Source organism: Camelus ferus, chromosome 3 (genome assembly GCF_009834535.1).
Source record: "Camelus ferus isolate YT-003-E chromosome 3, BCGSAC_Cfer_1.0, whole genome shotgun sequence".
Lineage (NCBI taxonomy): Eukaryota > Metazoa > Chordata > Mammalia > Artiodactyla > Camelidae > Camelus > Camelus ferus.
Window position 1 is genome coordinate 40,635,498 of NC_045698.1, and position 15,612 is coordinate 40,651,109.

General features: G+C 35.8%; 1 protein-coding gene across 4 annotated transcripts in view; it reads left to right on the top strand.

The window, feature by feature from the left end:
• Positions 1-15,612, top strand: part of ZSWIM6 (zinc finger SWIM-type containing 6) — a 175,219-nt gene that overhangs the window by 112,570 nt on the left and 47,037 nt on the right. For all 4 annotated transcript variants that reach the window (XM_032472799.1, XM_032472800.1, XM_032472801.1 and 1 more), the window contains exons 3-4: positions 9,176-9,324; positions 12,274-12,424. In XM_032472799.1, the coding sequence (XP_032328690.1) occupies positions 9,176-9,324; positions 12,274-12,424 (300 nt within the window). The remainder of the gene's footprint in view (positions 1-9,175; positions 9,325-12,273; positions 12,425-15,612) is intronic.

Consider the following 15,612-nt stretch of genomic DNA (forward strand, 5'->3'; position numbering starts at 1 on the left):
TGGAATTCTGTCATTTACAACAATGTGGATGCATCTGAATATCATGCTTAGTGAAATAAGTCAGAGAAAGACAAATACTATATGATACCACTTATATGTGGAATCTAAAAAAATAAAACAAACAAATGTATATAGCAAAAAAGAAATAGATTCACAGCTGTAGAAAACTAGTGTTAACAGAGGGGAGAGGGAAGGGAGGAGGGGCAAGTTAGGGGTATGGGATTAAGAAATACAAACTACTGTGTATGAAATAGATAATCAGTAAGGATATATTGTATAGCACAGAAAATTATAGCCATTATCTTGTAATAACGTTTAGTGGGGTGTAATCTGTAAAAGTACTGAACTACTATGCTGTACACCTGAAACTAATATAATATTGCAAATTAACTGCTTCAAAACAAAGCAACATAATTTTTTATTCCATTTTGTTTTTAGTAGGAATTTGGAGATTTATTTTTGTACACATACATGTTCCAAATTTAGCAGTGAGTGACAATTAGAGTCATTTGATGGAGGCCTCATGTCACATCTCACTTCCTTTTGTTTCCCTGTGGATGGTCATGTTCATTGTAATTGGGCTTGCATTAGCAATCAGTTTTTGCAAGCATCCTAGGGAGATAATTTGGTTATTACAAGCATATCCTTTCTATTATAGAACATTGTGCCATTGACAGTTGGTGAAACAAAGGTATGACCTACTGCTGGTCAATATAATTAGCAAATCTTTTCTGTAGGAGAGAATTAAATTTGCTACCTCAAAGTACAGTAGTGTGAAACTTAAAATTACGAAAAAAAAAAAGACTGCATGTTGAAAAAATGTGTAGTAGTATAGAAGTATATAAGGATAAAAAGGCAGGTACTTACTGGCTCACAACGGCTCCTTCACTTAGTCTCCAATAGCTCCCTTATTCCCCCAAGTCACCTATTGCTGACAATGTGGTTTATAGTCTTTGAGACAGTTTTCTTTGTGTGCACACACATACATAACTTTTAAAAAACAGTTTAAAAAGCTTTTTTTTCTTTGCAGTTTGCTTTTTTCTCAATATATCATGAATATCTTCTCATGTTAGTACTGATAGTTCTGTTACTGTTTTAAATGTTGTATAGTATTCCATAGTATTGATATATTTAACCATTAACCAACTGAATGATTCTGAAATTGTTTTCATTTTTTCCTACTATATGTAGTACTGCTGTAACCATTCTTTGTGTGTGTGTGAATTTGTGCAAATGCTTTCGCATAACAGATTCCTAGTAGTAAAAATGCTAGAACAAGTAGTATCGGCATTTTGGGATTTGTAATTACTGCCAAATTTCCCTTCCCAAATTACCATTTTTACCCTTAAGTTTTAACTAAAATTTGATGCTTCCATAATATGATTTAAATTTCTTTTAAAAAATTGATGGAATATACAGTCATGTACACATGATCATCTTCACATGAAAAAACATTTCATTTGACAAAGGAGAAGTAATCTTAGTACTTACGTCTCTTAATTAGGAAGAATCATGTCTCTGGCTCATCGGGTATTTGATGGGGTAATACAGAGACAGCCAAGTTAGTTTCAGCCCAATACCCTTCATCCTTTCTCTTTTCACCTCTGAATATTGCCTTCCCTCACACCCTATAGTCATGTCTGACACTACTCTGGCTCTCAAAATTTACAAAGGGTCGCTACCAGCTGTGGTCAGTTTCCTTGCCATCCCTCTCTCCTTTAACTGACCCTAAGTCTCACCATGTTGGCTAGATGAGTTTATTATTCCCATCTCCCCTACTTTGGCTTTCTCATACCTTCCACTATAAGACATTTAGAATAGTTTAGGAGCTTAGAAATTAGACAGCCTACATTAGAATTCTGGTCCCTTTGCTTTCCAGCTTTGTTACTGAAGTCAAGGAACTGAATCTCTTGAGGCCCTTAGTTTTTTCAATTTGTAAAACATAGACTATAAAGAGTGCCTATTTCATAAGGTCAGGATGATAAAAAGGAGTAAATTTGAGTCCCTGTTATCACCACTACTGTGATGTGGCAGTTGACATGAGTCTGCACAGACAAGGTAGATAGTTGAGGAAAATATTTGTGAACTGTTTTTTTAAAAACATCTCTAAAATTAATCTCAGCAAATCATTCTTGAAGCTTGCAAACATAGTGGATCTCTTGAGAAATCTGAAGAGTCGGGAATATAAAAATGAGACTTTCTGAGAACTTTGCATTTAAATATTTGTATTTGTGTACCAAGTAATTGCTAATACATTTATTAGCTAAGTAATGGGAAATGACTTCCCTGTTATGCACTCTGTGCTTATCCTCTGCATTTTTTCTAATGAGCATTGGTGAATGTACAAATGTTTTATTGCTTTTTATCCATATAAAATATATGATTATTTTTGTACCTGAGTAACTATATTATTGAACTTCTGAAGTAAATTAAATGATAATAAGAGATGAGTAATAAAATCAGGTGAGAGGAAAATAATAGAGGAGGGGCTATAAACCCTGACAGGCCTATTTGAGTTCCTCGAGATACATGCTGATTACAGTGCTGCTTATTTACTTCCTTGGCATTTAGCTGAAGGGAAGGTGGCTTGTTGAGGGAGCAGAGCCTAGCAAATGCCAGGGCTCCCTCAGTCATTGGCCACCAGGATAAAGAAAATAGGTTGTCCTATCCAGGAGGACACCATGCTGCATTGTGGCTGTAGGCTTACATGGACTGACCATTGAGAATATCAGGTCATAAAGGAATTTGGCTGTTTCAGGTACCACAAAATTGTAAATTGAAATGAAGGCATTAGTCACTACCTTGCAATGGGGATTTGAGTAAGAATAAAATTTAAATCTTTTCTCAAATGTGTGTTTATTCAGGGCACATCATTTTTCAGTGGTCTCCTACTTCTTGTCCTCTGTAAAAATAAGAAAGATTTTTTTCTGAGTCTGAATCACTGAGGTTTGCTGTTTTGCCTTTTCCCTCTTGGTGCCGATGGTTAATGTCAGGATTTGCTTTCAGCTTGTAAGACAGGTGTACTGGTGCCTTTGTAAGCCACAGACTTAATGTTTCCTAGCTTTGACAGCAGGCACTAAAACTGTAGGAGATGGCATTCTTCTATAGGGCCCACAAAAGAGGCTGAATTAATCACTTCTGCAGTGTAGACTTCTGCTGCCTGCATTCTGCCTCTGTAGACTGAATTTGACAATTTAATTTTAACAAAAAAGAACACTGCTACATAAATAGAAATGGTTTAAAGCATTATGTGGACAACTGCGTTACTAAAGCAGTTAGATCTCAGTTAAGATGAAGTTGTAAACTAAAGCTTTTCATTTCTTGCTTGAATTTCTGTTCCAGGGGATTAAGAGAAGAGAAGTCATTAAGTTCCCCATTAGAACTCAAAGCTGTGTATAATTCCACATACTAAACATAACATAAGCCAGTTGTGAACATGTCTTAATATTCAGTTTAAAATTTGCAGAGTGATTTGGTGTTGCCTAATGCTTAGAAGTGACTGTTTCTGTGACAAGAGACAGATATCTCCATCAATGTGTCTTAAATTTGCTTTAGTCAGTACACTAGAGAGTCATCTGTTTGAGGCGTTAGGATCCTGAATACTTTTCATCATGAAGATCCAGAATGTGCCACCATGTTGACATTTTGTCCAAATATAGAATTCTATCATTTCCCAACCCACTTCCCACCCCCACCCCCTCCACCATTTTATCCATGGCAAAGATCCTGATTCAGTAGGTCTGATGTGATACCTTAGCATCTATTTTTCATGACGTGACTCATGAGTTTTGATGTACTTCTAATTCTGAGAACCACTGGGATAAGAGAGTTTTGATATTGGGGTAAATCAAAACTAAATTAGAACCAAATCAAACAGCAGACAGAGAAAAGCCAAAGACTTGGACAGTGATCCTTCATGTTCGTGAATTCGCCTTTGCTCTCCTATGACATTATATAATTAAGGTAGGAGGGCAAATCAAATTCACACATCCCTAGCTGGGAATGACAGACAATTAAACTGTTTCACTTTTTTCAACAGATAATTTCTCTTTCCCTGAAGGCTTGAAACTTTGAAAAATTAAGCTTTGGTAATAAAATGCTCACAAAGATTAATTATACAGCTGTAAAAGTTATAGCATTTATAATTATAAATATAAATAAGGGTAAAAAATATGGTAGGTTTTGAAACACTTCAATGGACCATTTAATTTACATACACAGATTCTGGTTCCTTCCCAATTGGAGGATTATCTAGTAGCAAGTATATAAATACATGAATTATGTTTCTCTTTGCATACCTTTTCAAAGCTAAATGCTGAGAAATTTGTCTTTGATTATAGACAGCTATTAACAAGTAAATAAATTCTGTAAACCTATGTCTTATACAAGGCTCAGGCAACACTTTAATGCACATAATCAAGACATGTTAGGATTAAGCATTTAAACTTTAGCATTAAAGTTTAATAAATGAATCTGCTCTTTTGTGGGAGGGTTGTTCTAGACGTTAATTTCTTGGTTTATGTATAGTGTACATGTCTTTATTCATAAAATATTGAGTTGTGTTTAGAGTAAATTTATGTTTTATCTGTCAACGAGTTATCTTTGCGTTTTTATGACTGCGGGTGTTTTCTCCACAGTCACATGAGAAGGTTTCTAATTTTTATTACTCAGTTAATTTTTTATTCCTACATTATAGAATTTTAGGGTTAAGGAAATGGAGAAGTGACTTGCTGGAGGACACATAGTTTTACCAAACAGTGCCTAGAACTGAAGTCTTCTGAATTCTAATCCTGGATTAGGGAACTCCCCACATCTTAACTCATGCGTAGACAAGTTGAGATTATTTGCAGTAAAATTTTGTCTGTGGGCCATTTACCCTCTGCCATGCCTCCTCCCTCCCCTGTACTCTCAAAAATAATTCTAATACTAATTTACAAAAAAGACAACAACAAACATTAGTAGATATCTCTCCAGCTGGGCAAGAACGGAAGTCTATGTTTGTAAATTAAATGATTCATTAAAGAAATTTTAAAATCCATTATAGTGTTTTAAACACCATTAGATTTTAAGGAAAAAAAATGCATCATGTAATTCAAGTCAAATCAAAGTGATTCCTGGATTATGCTTTCTCCTACTTTTCTTAGTATGGAAAAACAACAACAACAACAACAACTGTATCCTGAAGTTTTTGAGAGCATGTGAATCTTGACCCCTTTGTCACTTCAGGCCAAGGAGATGACTGAGATTTTCTTCCAGCCTCCAAACCTAATTCAAATCTACTTAAAGTATTGGGGCATTTATTTGGCAAACAGAAACTCCAAATCTCATGGCTCTGGTCTTAGCAGCAAAGGGAAGCATGACTTCATTGTGCCACAGGACAGTGAGCGCTGATCCATGTCCTTCTGGGGTAGGACTCCATGTGAGTCTTGGCCCTCAATGCCCGACAGAAAACAATGTGAAAAATCACAGCTAAATGGGGAAAAATAACCACTGTTGAAGATGGATAACAGATTTTTTTAGCTTAGTCATCAGAAGGAACAGTGAGAATGGTAATCAGAAGCTTGTCAGAGTTTTCCCTAAGAAGAGGATGCGTTTAGGTAATGAATCTTTAGCTGTCCTTGTGCAGTTGTGTGTATCTGTGTCTGTCTTTCCCTTAGAATCAAGGAGATGAGCTGTATCCCTGGCGGATACAGATGTAACCCCAGTAGTTAACTCTTTACAAAATTGTGTGTCCTTAAATTTTCCCGTAAAATTGAAACATGCTAACAAATGCCTGCAAACATCCTAGTATCCTTCCTTAAAGTTACCTTTGATTTAGGGTTGATACTTGCTGCCACTACCTTGATGCCTTCAGGGTTCAACTTTAGCTTAAGGTACTAGAATATATTCTTTGGCAGGGGAGACAACTGGGAGACTGGATTTAGCAGTGTGGCTGTGGACATACCCATTCTGAATCTGTTTCTCCCCCTGTAGAAAGGATCATGAGCTATACTCACTTCCAGGGGACATTGTGAGAAGAAAATGAGATAGTGCCTGAGGATGATCTATTAGTGGTTCCTTTTTGATAGGATTCCTTTTCTTGGTGAGGTGGAAGGGAATACCTTTTTTTCCCTCCCTCTTCCCTGCCTTCCTCCCAGTAATTGATTGCCTGCCTGATAGTTGCAAACTCTGGCTAGGTGTTAGGAAGCAGTGGTGAATAAGGGCAGATAAAATCCTTGCTCTTTGGGAGCTTAAATATCTACCTACTTGCCTAGTCCCTGCTTGGAACAGCTTTCTCTGCCTTTTAGAAGAGCCAGGCACTCGAGCTCTTCCTAACAGGCCATTCATTCCCAGGGCCATTCTTCCTCGTTCTCTTGCCCAGTCTTCAAATGATGGCCTTCCTTAAGGCTTTATCTTAGATGCTCTTTTTACCCTGTACTGCCTTCCATAGTGTATCGAGCTTCCTACTTGAAATCCTTTCCCCTCTTCTCTGCTGGCTGTCTCAAAGGTACTTCAAATTCACCGTGTCTAAAACTGAACTGATCTAAACCCTGCTCCTCCCAGCTCCAAATCTGGTCCTACTCTAGTGGTCTATGTGTCAGTCAGTGAGTTGTCCAGTATTTCGTCCACTTGTTTAATCTAAAAACCCATGTCTCGATTCCCTGATCCTCCCATACATCATGTATCTACTTCTTTACCAAGTTCTGTTGCTTTTATATCTTAAATTTCTGTCAGATTCTCCATTTCAGTTATCACAGCTGTTTTTTAAGCTACTGTTATCATCTTTTGTACAGACCATCAAAATATCACCCTCACTGTTGTAGTCTTTTTTTTTTAATTGAAGTGTAGTCGATTTATAGTGTTGGTTAATTTCTGCTGTACAGCACAGTGGTTAGTTATACATGTATGTATACATATGTATATGTATTTTTTCTCCTCTTCATATTCTTTTTCATTATAGGCTTCACTATTCTATTCTTAAATATTTTTGCTCCCCAATCCATTCTCCACACTTCAGAGATATTTTTAGATTCCTGTGGTGCCAGAATTTTAAAAGTATGAAAAACATGTTCAGTGAAGAACCTCCTTTCTTTATGTAACATTCTAAACATTCTTCTAAGATATTTTTTGCATATAATAAGGAAATACTAACACATAAGCTCTTTCAAAATCTTCATTATTCACCAAAAAAGGTGGCACACTATGTATACTTTTCTTCACCTTGATTTTTTTCATTTGAAAGACCCTGGATATCTTTCCTTTGTAGTACATAAAGAATCTTCAAATTCATATTTATGACTGCATAGTATTCCATGATAGGAATGTTGAGATTGATGTACATCAGCACAAAACATCTTTTTAGAGTATTCCATTCTTCCACTTTGGATAACCTTGTCATGAATTTCCATTCATTATATTTAGGGAGAAAACTAAGCTCCTCACTTGTCAGGGCTCTTAGGCCCTTCTTCTCTTCTCCAGGGTTGTCTTGTATTATTCTCCTCATCCTGCATGGACATGGACTGCCTTTTGTTTCATCCATGTACTGTGTTCCTTCCTTCCTGAGACCTCAGCTCAAGCTCTTAGTCTCACTGCAGACCCAGTCCTTCCTTTTCCTGCTTTTAATTAGCTTCTGAAGGCAGATCTCAGCTCAAATTCCATTTCCTCGAGGTATGCTTATTCTCCAAGGTCAAGTCAGAGCTCTCTGATACAGTTTCCTGGCACTTTGTCCTCTTCTATGAACAATTAATTCACTTTTTATTATATTTTTATGTGTGATTATTACATTAGTATTTATCTCACATGCTTCATGTAGTGGGTTGCAACCCATTATGCATTATGAAATCTCTTTAAAAAATTGTGACAAGCCTGTTAAAAATGAAATATAGAAAGTATAGAAAATATCAGGCCTCTTCATTATAGTAAGGGTATGTTTTCATCATACATTTGCTTAAGATTAATAGATGTGGTCATATAACCACTCAGATATCTGAGTGTATTGGGCATGATGTAAATTATATTTCTTATTGTGGGTCTTAGTCAAAAAAGTTTGAAAGTCATTGAACTAGATGGTAAGTTCTGTGAGGACGGGACTTCTATTTTGTACACCATTCCATCCTCAAGTCTAGCAGAGGGCACTCAGTAAATATGTTGGCTGAATGAATGAGTGCACACTTCTTCAGAGAGATTCACAGCCTTGTTGCCTTCCTCTTAGGGACTAATGGATCTTGGTGCTAAGCAGGTGTTAGCGATTATTTCCTTGGCCAGCTGAGTCTACTTTAGATCATTAAAAGAAAAGAAATGTAAAACCACACCTATGAATGTATTTTTTTAAGGGTCAAAAGAAGATGAAACAAATGAGATGAGATGAAACAAATTGATGAGAGGTTTTAGATTTAGTTTTTGTATTGCTTATGAATCTTAGGCCTTGAATGCCATTTTATTTTATTTTCTTAATGAATAATGAAACTTAGTTTTCACCTGCCTAAATATGTGGGTAATTTTTGAATTTCTAAGGTAGTCTGCACACAGGGCTTGTTACATAGCTGTTATCTTTTGTGTGTACTTCAGCAATAAAATATTTATGCAGTTTGGCAAGGTGATACTACAACCTGGTTTAGTACAACAGCTGCACTGCCTGTTCCCATGTGGCTTGATTTCCCTTTTTAATCTTCAGTTTTCTGCAACTAAAGACTTACGTCAGCATGTAGTTTATACAGCAGCAGATAATGGTGAAAGCTTCTTGAATTAACATAGTAAAGAGAAATACTCTGCTCAGTTTACTTGGTTTCATATTTTTCTAATGTCTTTGAGAAACATTTTCCTAACATGTCCTATACAGTAAAGCTTTATAAACATCACGTATTTAGTGTGAGACATTTTTAAGAATTTTTTTTCTTTAGAGAACCTGTAAACTCCTTTCCAAAAGTATAGTCTCTGATCTTAAAAAAGGGAAATATCTCAGTTCTAAAGTCATTGCCTTCTGGCTTAGCACAAATCAGCAAAGTCCTGGAAATAAAAGAATAATTTTTACATTTATTTTCAGTCATACATTTGTATGTATATTGAAATTGAGATTGGATTAAAAAGTGTTTAGGCAAAAAGCATAGAATCTTAATTCTTCTCAAGTTTATTGTCAGAGCCCTTTTAGCACAGAGTTTTTACCTAGCATATGTGTTATTTTTTCTTTCTATTCTAGGTGCTCCTGATCCAACAGCAGGTGCTAGTATAGATGATGAAAACTGCTGGCACTTAGATGAAGAGCAGGTTCAAGAACAGGTTAAACTGTTCCTTTCCCAGGGCGGGTACCACGGATCAGGGAAGCAGCTTAATTTGCTCTTTGCAAAGGTATGACTTTTTTAATTTTTAAAGAAATATTCTAAATATATACATATACAGAAAGTGTATATGATCATGTTTACAATAGGATAAAGGCTTCTTTTTTAATTTTTACTTATTTTTTAAAGAATAGAGTATAAGTTAATCAACCAATAGAGGTTTCTGTGTTGTAATGCAAGCACTAATTTACTTAGGTATCCTTAGACAAGATGTGAAACATTTTTGTATTTCTTGGTTCTTATTTAAAAAGTGGTGGCAATTTATACAATTTTGAAAAACAGTTCAATACTGAAAACAAAATAAATAGCTTAATGTTATTTAAAATGCCATCTTTTCAAGTTTTTTTCTTTTTCTAGTTAATTTTCCCAAGTAGAACATAACTTTGAATACAGCTCTTAATATGTGCTTTATATATTTAGTTTAATAATGTCATTATCTTTAAATTAGTTTCAAGAGCCTAAATTTTGGAGTCATACAGATGTGGATTTAAATCTCAGTTCTAAATCTTACTGTGTATATGAACCTTGACAAATTTTTTAAGGGAGTTTCTTCATGTATAAAATAAGCTAATAATAGCATATCCTTTCAAATTGTTGTGATTATGGTGTTAAATGGTAATGGTGTCTAACAGTTGTTATGCTTCGTAAATGTTCATCTTCATCACCAAAATTTGATAGCCTAAGAAACAAAGTTATCTTCATTATAAGTTCAGTGTGAGTAGAAGCTGTGTCTGTTGCTTTATACAGAACTTTTAGTACCATAAACACATTTCTGAATATGGATAAAATGCTTTCTAAATAATATTAAAGCAATATCTTTTCTTTGGGGGAGGGTATAGCCATCATTATAGGTAATGTATTCAAACTGGTTTTAAGGAAACAGGTTACTATGTTCATTGATACTCCTGTTAAACAACTTCTCTAATATTCACAACAGTTAAAAGTTTTTTAGTTCAGGAGAGTTAGAGTAAACTCACTGCTTATGGCCAAAAAAAATAGTGTATTCTGATTAATAAGTACTCTCTTAATAAAGATTTATCCCATATACCATACATAGATTGCCAGTTTTTCAGGAATTAGATTACAGTAAAAATACATTTAACTATAAAACTCTTTCACATGGTTTAGTCATTCTTTGGTAATTCACAGGCATTTCAAACTCTTTTAGCGTGCCTTGGCATCAACAGTCTGAAAATTAATTACCATTAGACATAGGTGTACTAGATTGTTGGTTAATATTTCTGGTTTATATGTTTGATAGTAAATCATTTATTTTCATTGCTATTGCTAACTGAGTAGTAGGTGAGGAATTCTACCAGGAAAATAAACATTAAATTAAATCCATGATATATAGTCACACTATTAAAGGTTTGGTATATTTAGACACATGGAGAGTATTTTATAGATTCTCATGTCAGCAGAGAGTACACTGTAGTTTAGTGGAAGCAATGTGACAGAGATATTAGGCTGGTCTGCAGTTGCCATATTTAGCCCTGTGTATGATGTACATATTATATATGTCATGTGAAGTAACAACAACATCTAATTTTGGAAACGGCATAACTTCTAGAGTTAAGACAGATCTGAGTTCTGATTCCAGTCGTTCACTTCACTCTTCTGAGGCATGGTTTTATAATTTGTAAAATGAGGATTATAATCTGGCCTACTTTATATGGCTGTTGTGAAGACTAAAAGGTAAGTATAAATGTAAAACTCTTTAGCAAGATGTCCAGTAAATGGCAACTCCCTTTCTTTCTCCTTGTTAGTGCTTCTTAAGATTACTGACAAAACCCTCTAGGAGCACAACCCTTGTGATATAGTATATAAGTGCTTTTGAATTCTCTAGAAGGCTCAAATTCTGAAGCCTCTGAGGGGTCCCATTGCTTGTCAGTGTACAGGCCTGAGGCAGGATCTATTGATTTTGAGGTTTGGGCTGCTTTATTGAAGATCTGCCATTTCCTCCTTCATTATTCTCTCACATAGAGAGAATTTTGAATAAAAGGACCCCCATCTCCTTTCCTACTCCTTATGACCTTCCTCCAGTAATTTCCTACATGGAGAACTGGCTGGGATTCTTTTTTGTTGTGCCCATAGCAGTACACACTTTGGAATGGATGGATTCGTTTAAGATTTCCTGTAGAGTGACTTAGCCTTGTGTTTCTTTTCTTCCTTTCTAATTTATTTGGGGAATGTAATGGAAGAGTAATGGACAGAGCTTGAGGTTCCACCTGAGAGGCCGAATTAACTTACTAGGTCACTGGTTCTGATTCTGCTTCGTGGATTGCTCCTTTGGAGCAAGAGAGTTCTTGAACCTAAGAGTCCGGTCCATTTCCTCTTACCATGGCAAACAACCCCTTCTAAGAGAATGGAAGTGTGCTGCTGCTCTTTTAGGTCACAAAACTTCAGTGAGAGAGAATCTAGTGAAATTACTAATTTACCTCAAAAACAGAAGGACTCGTCAACTCTGAATATACTGAAAACCACTGAATAGTACAGTTTAAATTGGAAAATTGTATGGTATTTGAATTAAAGCTCAATAAAGCTTTTTTTTAAAAAAACTGAAGGACAGATGCTATTATTATAAACATTATCAGATCAACTTAGAAGATAAGAATTCTCAGTATACTGCATTAGACTCTGCTGCTCTGGTGGTAACAGTCAGCTGGGGAGTCAGGAAAGTGCCAAATGATCTATCTTGTTTGTTTTGATACTGTTTTTCTGTAGGCTGGCAAAAACATGTTTGGGGGATTGGAAAGTTAGGCAAATTTCTTTTCCTCATGTGGATTCATAAACGTAATTTAAAAAATTAATAGTCACTTGTCTTACTCTCTTAAGTCACTTCACCACCACCACCATCCCACCCTCCCTCCTGATCCCCCCCCAATAAATAAAGTAGTCTGACCCTGTATTGCTGTTTATCTTTCAACATTTTTCTGAAGGTCTGTTTTTTCCCCACTAGGTGCGGGAGATGTTGAAGATGAGGGACTCGAATGGAGCCCGCATGTTGACTTTGATAACAGAGCAATTCATGGCTGACCCTCGTCTGTCACTTTGGAGGCAACAAGGCACTGCAATGACTGACAAATATAGGCAGCTCTGGGATGAGCTGGGTAAGTACAGATTACCTGACAGATTGTCCTTGAGTTGTGTATGGATAAAGACCATGGTTGAATGTTTAAAGAGCGTGGTCAGGGTATTGCTGAAGAGAGAGCTGCTCATATATGAACTTGCTGTCATTTTACACTGGTTAGAGGAGTAGGTAGAACGAGGACTTGGGCTGGCTTTGGCATTTGCAGGAGACAAGCTTGGCAGTGTTTTTGGGGAATTCTCTGGTCTTGAGGAAGGCAAGCACAGATCTGCCTTTAAATATTTGGAAAAACCTACATTATCTGAAAATATGTATTTGGGTGTAATGGAACTGGTTACTTATTTCTAGAATGATACTGTAATCAATTCAGCTAAAATTTGTCATTTTCTTCTTTTGCCTACGTTAGAAGTATCAAAAGTAGTTTCAATATTTATTTTATTTTTTGGCCATTATAGACTTGGATAAACTGTTAATCGTCAGATTGGAAAAGATACAGCAAACTCTTAAATCTTTATTGCTTTCCATTTCCCTGGTGGTAAGATATAAATATAGCAACTGGTTGAAAAAAAATGAGAAATCCACTAGTCATGGTCACTGGGAAATTTAGGGGGATGATTCTTGTTACTCAGTGTTCATTGCTAGGGAATAAATGATGTATTGTCTATTAAAAAATCTGTATGTGACAAATGAAATTTTTGACAAATACTGTATCAATGCCTGTGTTAATTTTATTTTCTGAATGTATTTACTAGAAGATCCTAGTTTCAGTGAAATTGAATAGTAGGACATTTCATGCCTTCACCTTCTGTCTTTTTGGCTAGTGATAGACTGCAACATTCTGTTTAATCCCATGTCAAGTCTAGACCAAGGGAAACTGTTGTCTGGATTATAATACATGGAAGGGACCTTTGAGATGGACTGTTTACAGATAAGGAAACTGAAGTCTGGGGAGGTTAGGGGACTTTTATAGTGTGACCTATGGTTATGCAGCAAGTTGGTAAAGAACTGGACGTCATCGTTTCCCTTTTCCCATTAGTAAGGATATGTATTCAGGAACTTAGCTGTGGCAGACAACTTCTGTTTGTTTTTTAACATGTATGTCTGCTATTTGCCAACACTTAAGTACTTGTTGATCTTTCCCCTGGAATTTTTATTAAGTATCTTGTAATAATTTAATCTTAGTACTTTCCTCGGGTCACCTGAGATAATGGTTAGTGGTCTCTCCTTCAATCAGAATTTGAATCAGTCTGTAACTACAGTGGATCCTTTCAGTGTGTTGGATGTCTGGGGGCCCAGTGTGATGGTTGGAGAACAAAAGTGTAAATACATGGTTTAAACACATATTTTTATAGAATACTGATTGATTTACAAGTAAAGCCTCCTCAATTTTGTAACTCTACAGTGAATGTTGAATTGACTAGTTTGTTTATGGCAATGAAAAGGATTAGCATTTAAAAAACTATAACGAAGGGAATCATTTAAGGAAAAATTACTGAATTAATATTAAATGAATAAAATTTAAAGAGCTTTGGTACTTAAAGAAGCTTACAATTACAAATAACTAATTAGGAAGAAAATACCAACTGAATTTTTTAGTTACCAAAAAAAGTTGCAAGTGATACGTTAAATAAAATTTTCAATATTTGTGTTTAATCCATTAGTCGTATTTCATTTCTGCAAGTTGGCTTTGAAAATTATGTACCTCAACCCTCAATCAAAAGCATTAATTCTCATTAAGTGGAAGTTTTCAGCAGCTGATTCTAGTTATACCCTCTGATGGACTACTTCTTAATTATGGACCAGGCTTTATACAAGTTCTTTGATTTCAGTCCAGGATGAAGAATACCTATTCTTGCCCTGTTTTCTTCTTTCACAGATTACCCTCCCTACCCACCACCCCATCATTACTAGACTGCTGTACTTTCTCCTGTATACTCTGATGGTGTGTGCAGGTCACTTGCTATTTTAAGGAGGTCTAAGTTCTGGGAAGAATCTCACAGAGGAGTAACAATAGCTATCACATCTTAATATTCATTCACCAAAAAAATTAACTAAAAGTTGCTTCTGGACTGTAAAAGGAAAGAATTTTGCTTCTTAAGAAAATGGGAAACTCTGACTTTGAGCCCCTGTACAGGGCTCACATTGCTTCAAGGCTCTGCTTTGGAATTAAATGCTGAGCACTGCCAGATGCCAGACATTGAGAAGAGGCTGAGTTTTGTCGGCAAATGGGATCTGCAAGTTAATTGGTGTTTTCTGCAGGCTTCTGGCTGTGAAATGAAATTGGAAGCCCTTTAGCCACATGGATAATACAGGACCTGAATACAAATGTCACATGTCACCATCAGGACCCACTGTGAGACAACAGTGTTCCCACTCCAACACTGCGCCATTACAGATCATTTAAATATGGGGATTACATTTAAACTAAAAGCCCCATTTGCCTTTTACTGCAATTTAAATGTCCTCTTAGCAAAAGCTAAGTGACAAATTAAATGAAAAAAGTGCCCACATTTTTAAAGCTGTAATGCAAAACAACCTTTTATTGCTTCTCATGTGCCACGAATGAATCATTATACTTGTCAACCCTAAACCAAGCCATAATTGGAGCAGCTACTGTTATCAAAGTAGGGCCGCTCTGTGACAGCTTAATAAAGCTGAAACTGTTAAATTAAATCTCAGATGCTTAACTCCTTAGCACCGGTGGATTCGATGGGTCCATTTCTGGCAATGGCCATTATGCCAGGAAAAAAAATTCCTGGCATGAAAGCCTTAATCTGATGAAAGTGTACAAGTAAGAGTATCCTAGCCAAGTAACTCTGCTTCTTGGCAGAGGGATTTGGAGGCATCAGATTGTCAGCCAGATTACAGAATTTTAATTTTTTCATAAGCTCAGATATCCCTCTCCCCAAGATTTACAGTTTTTTGAGTATATGTGATTTATTAAAATTTAAGTGCTGATGTTTCAAAATTACTTTTTAAAATAACGTATTAATTTAACTATTTCTTTTTTTCAAATACATATATGTAAACTTATTTGAGATAGCAACAGGCCAAAATTCTTTCCCCCATCCTCTGGCTGACAGAGGGAGATTATGCTTAGTTCTTTTCTGTAATACATGCCTGTGATATTCATTTGGTCTGAGTTAATTTTTGTGATTTACTCCCTGATTTTCACAATGTAGTATGAAATAGATATAGGTGCATACTATT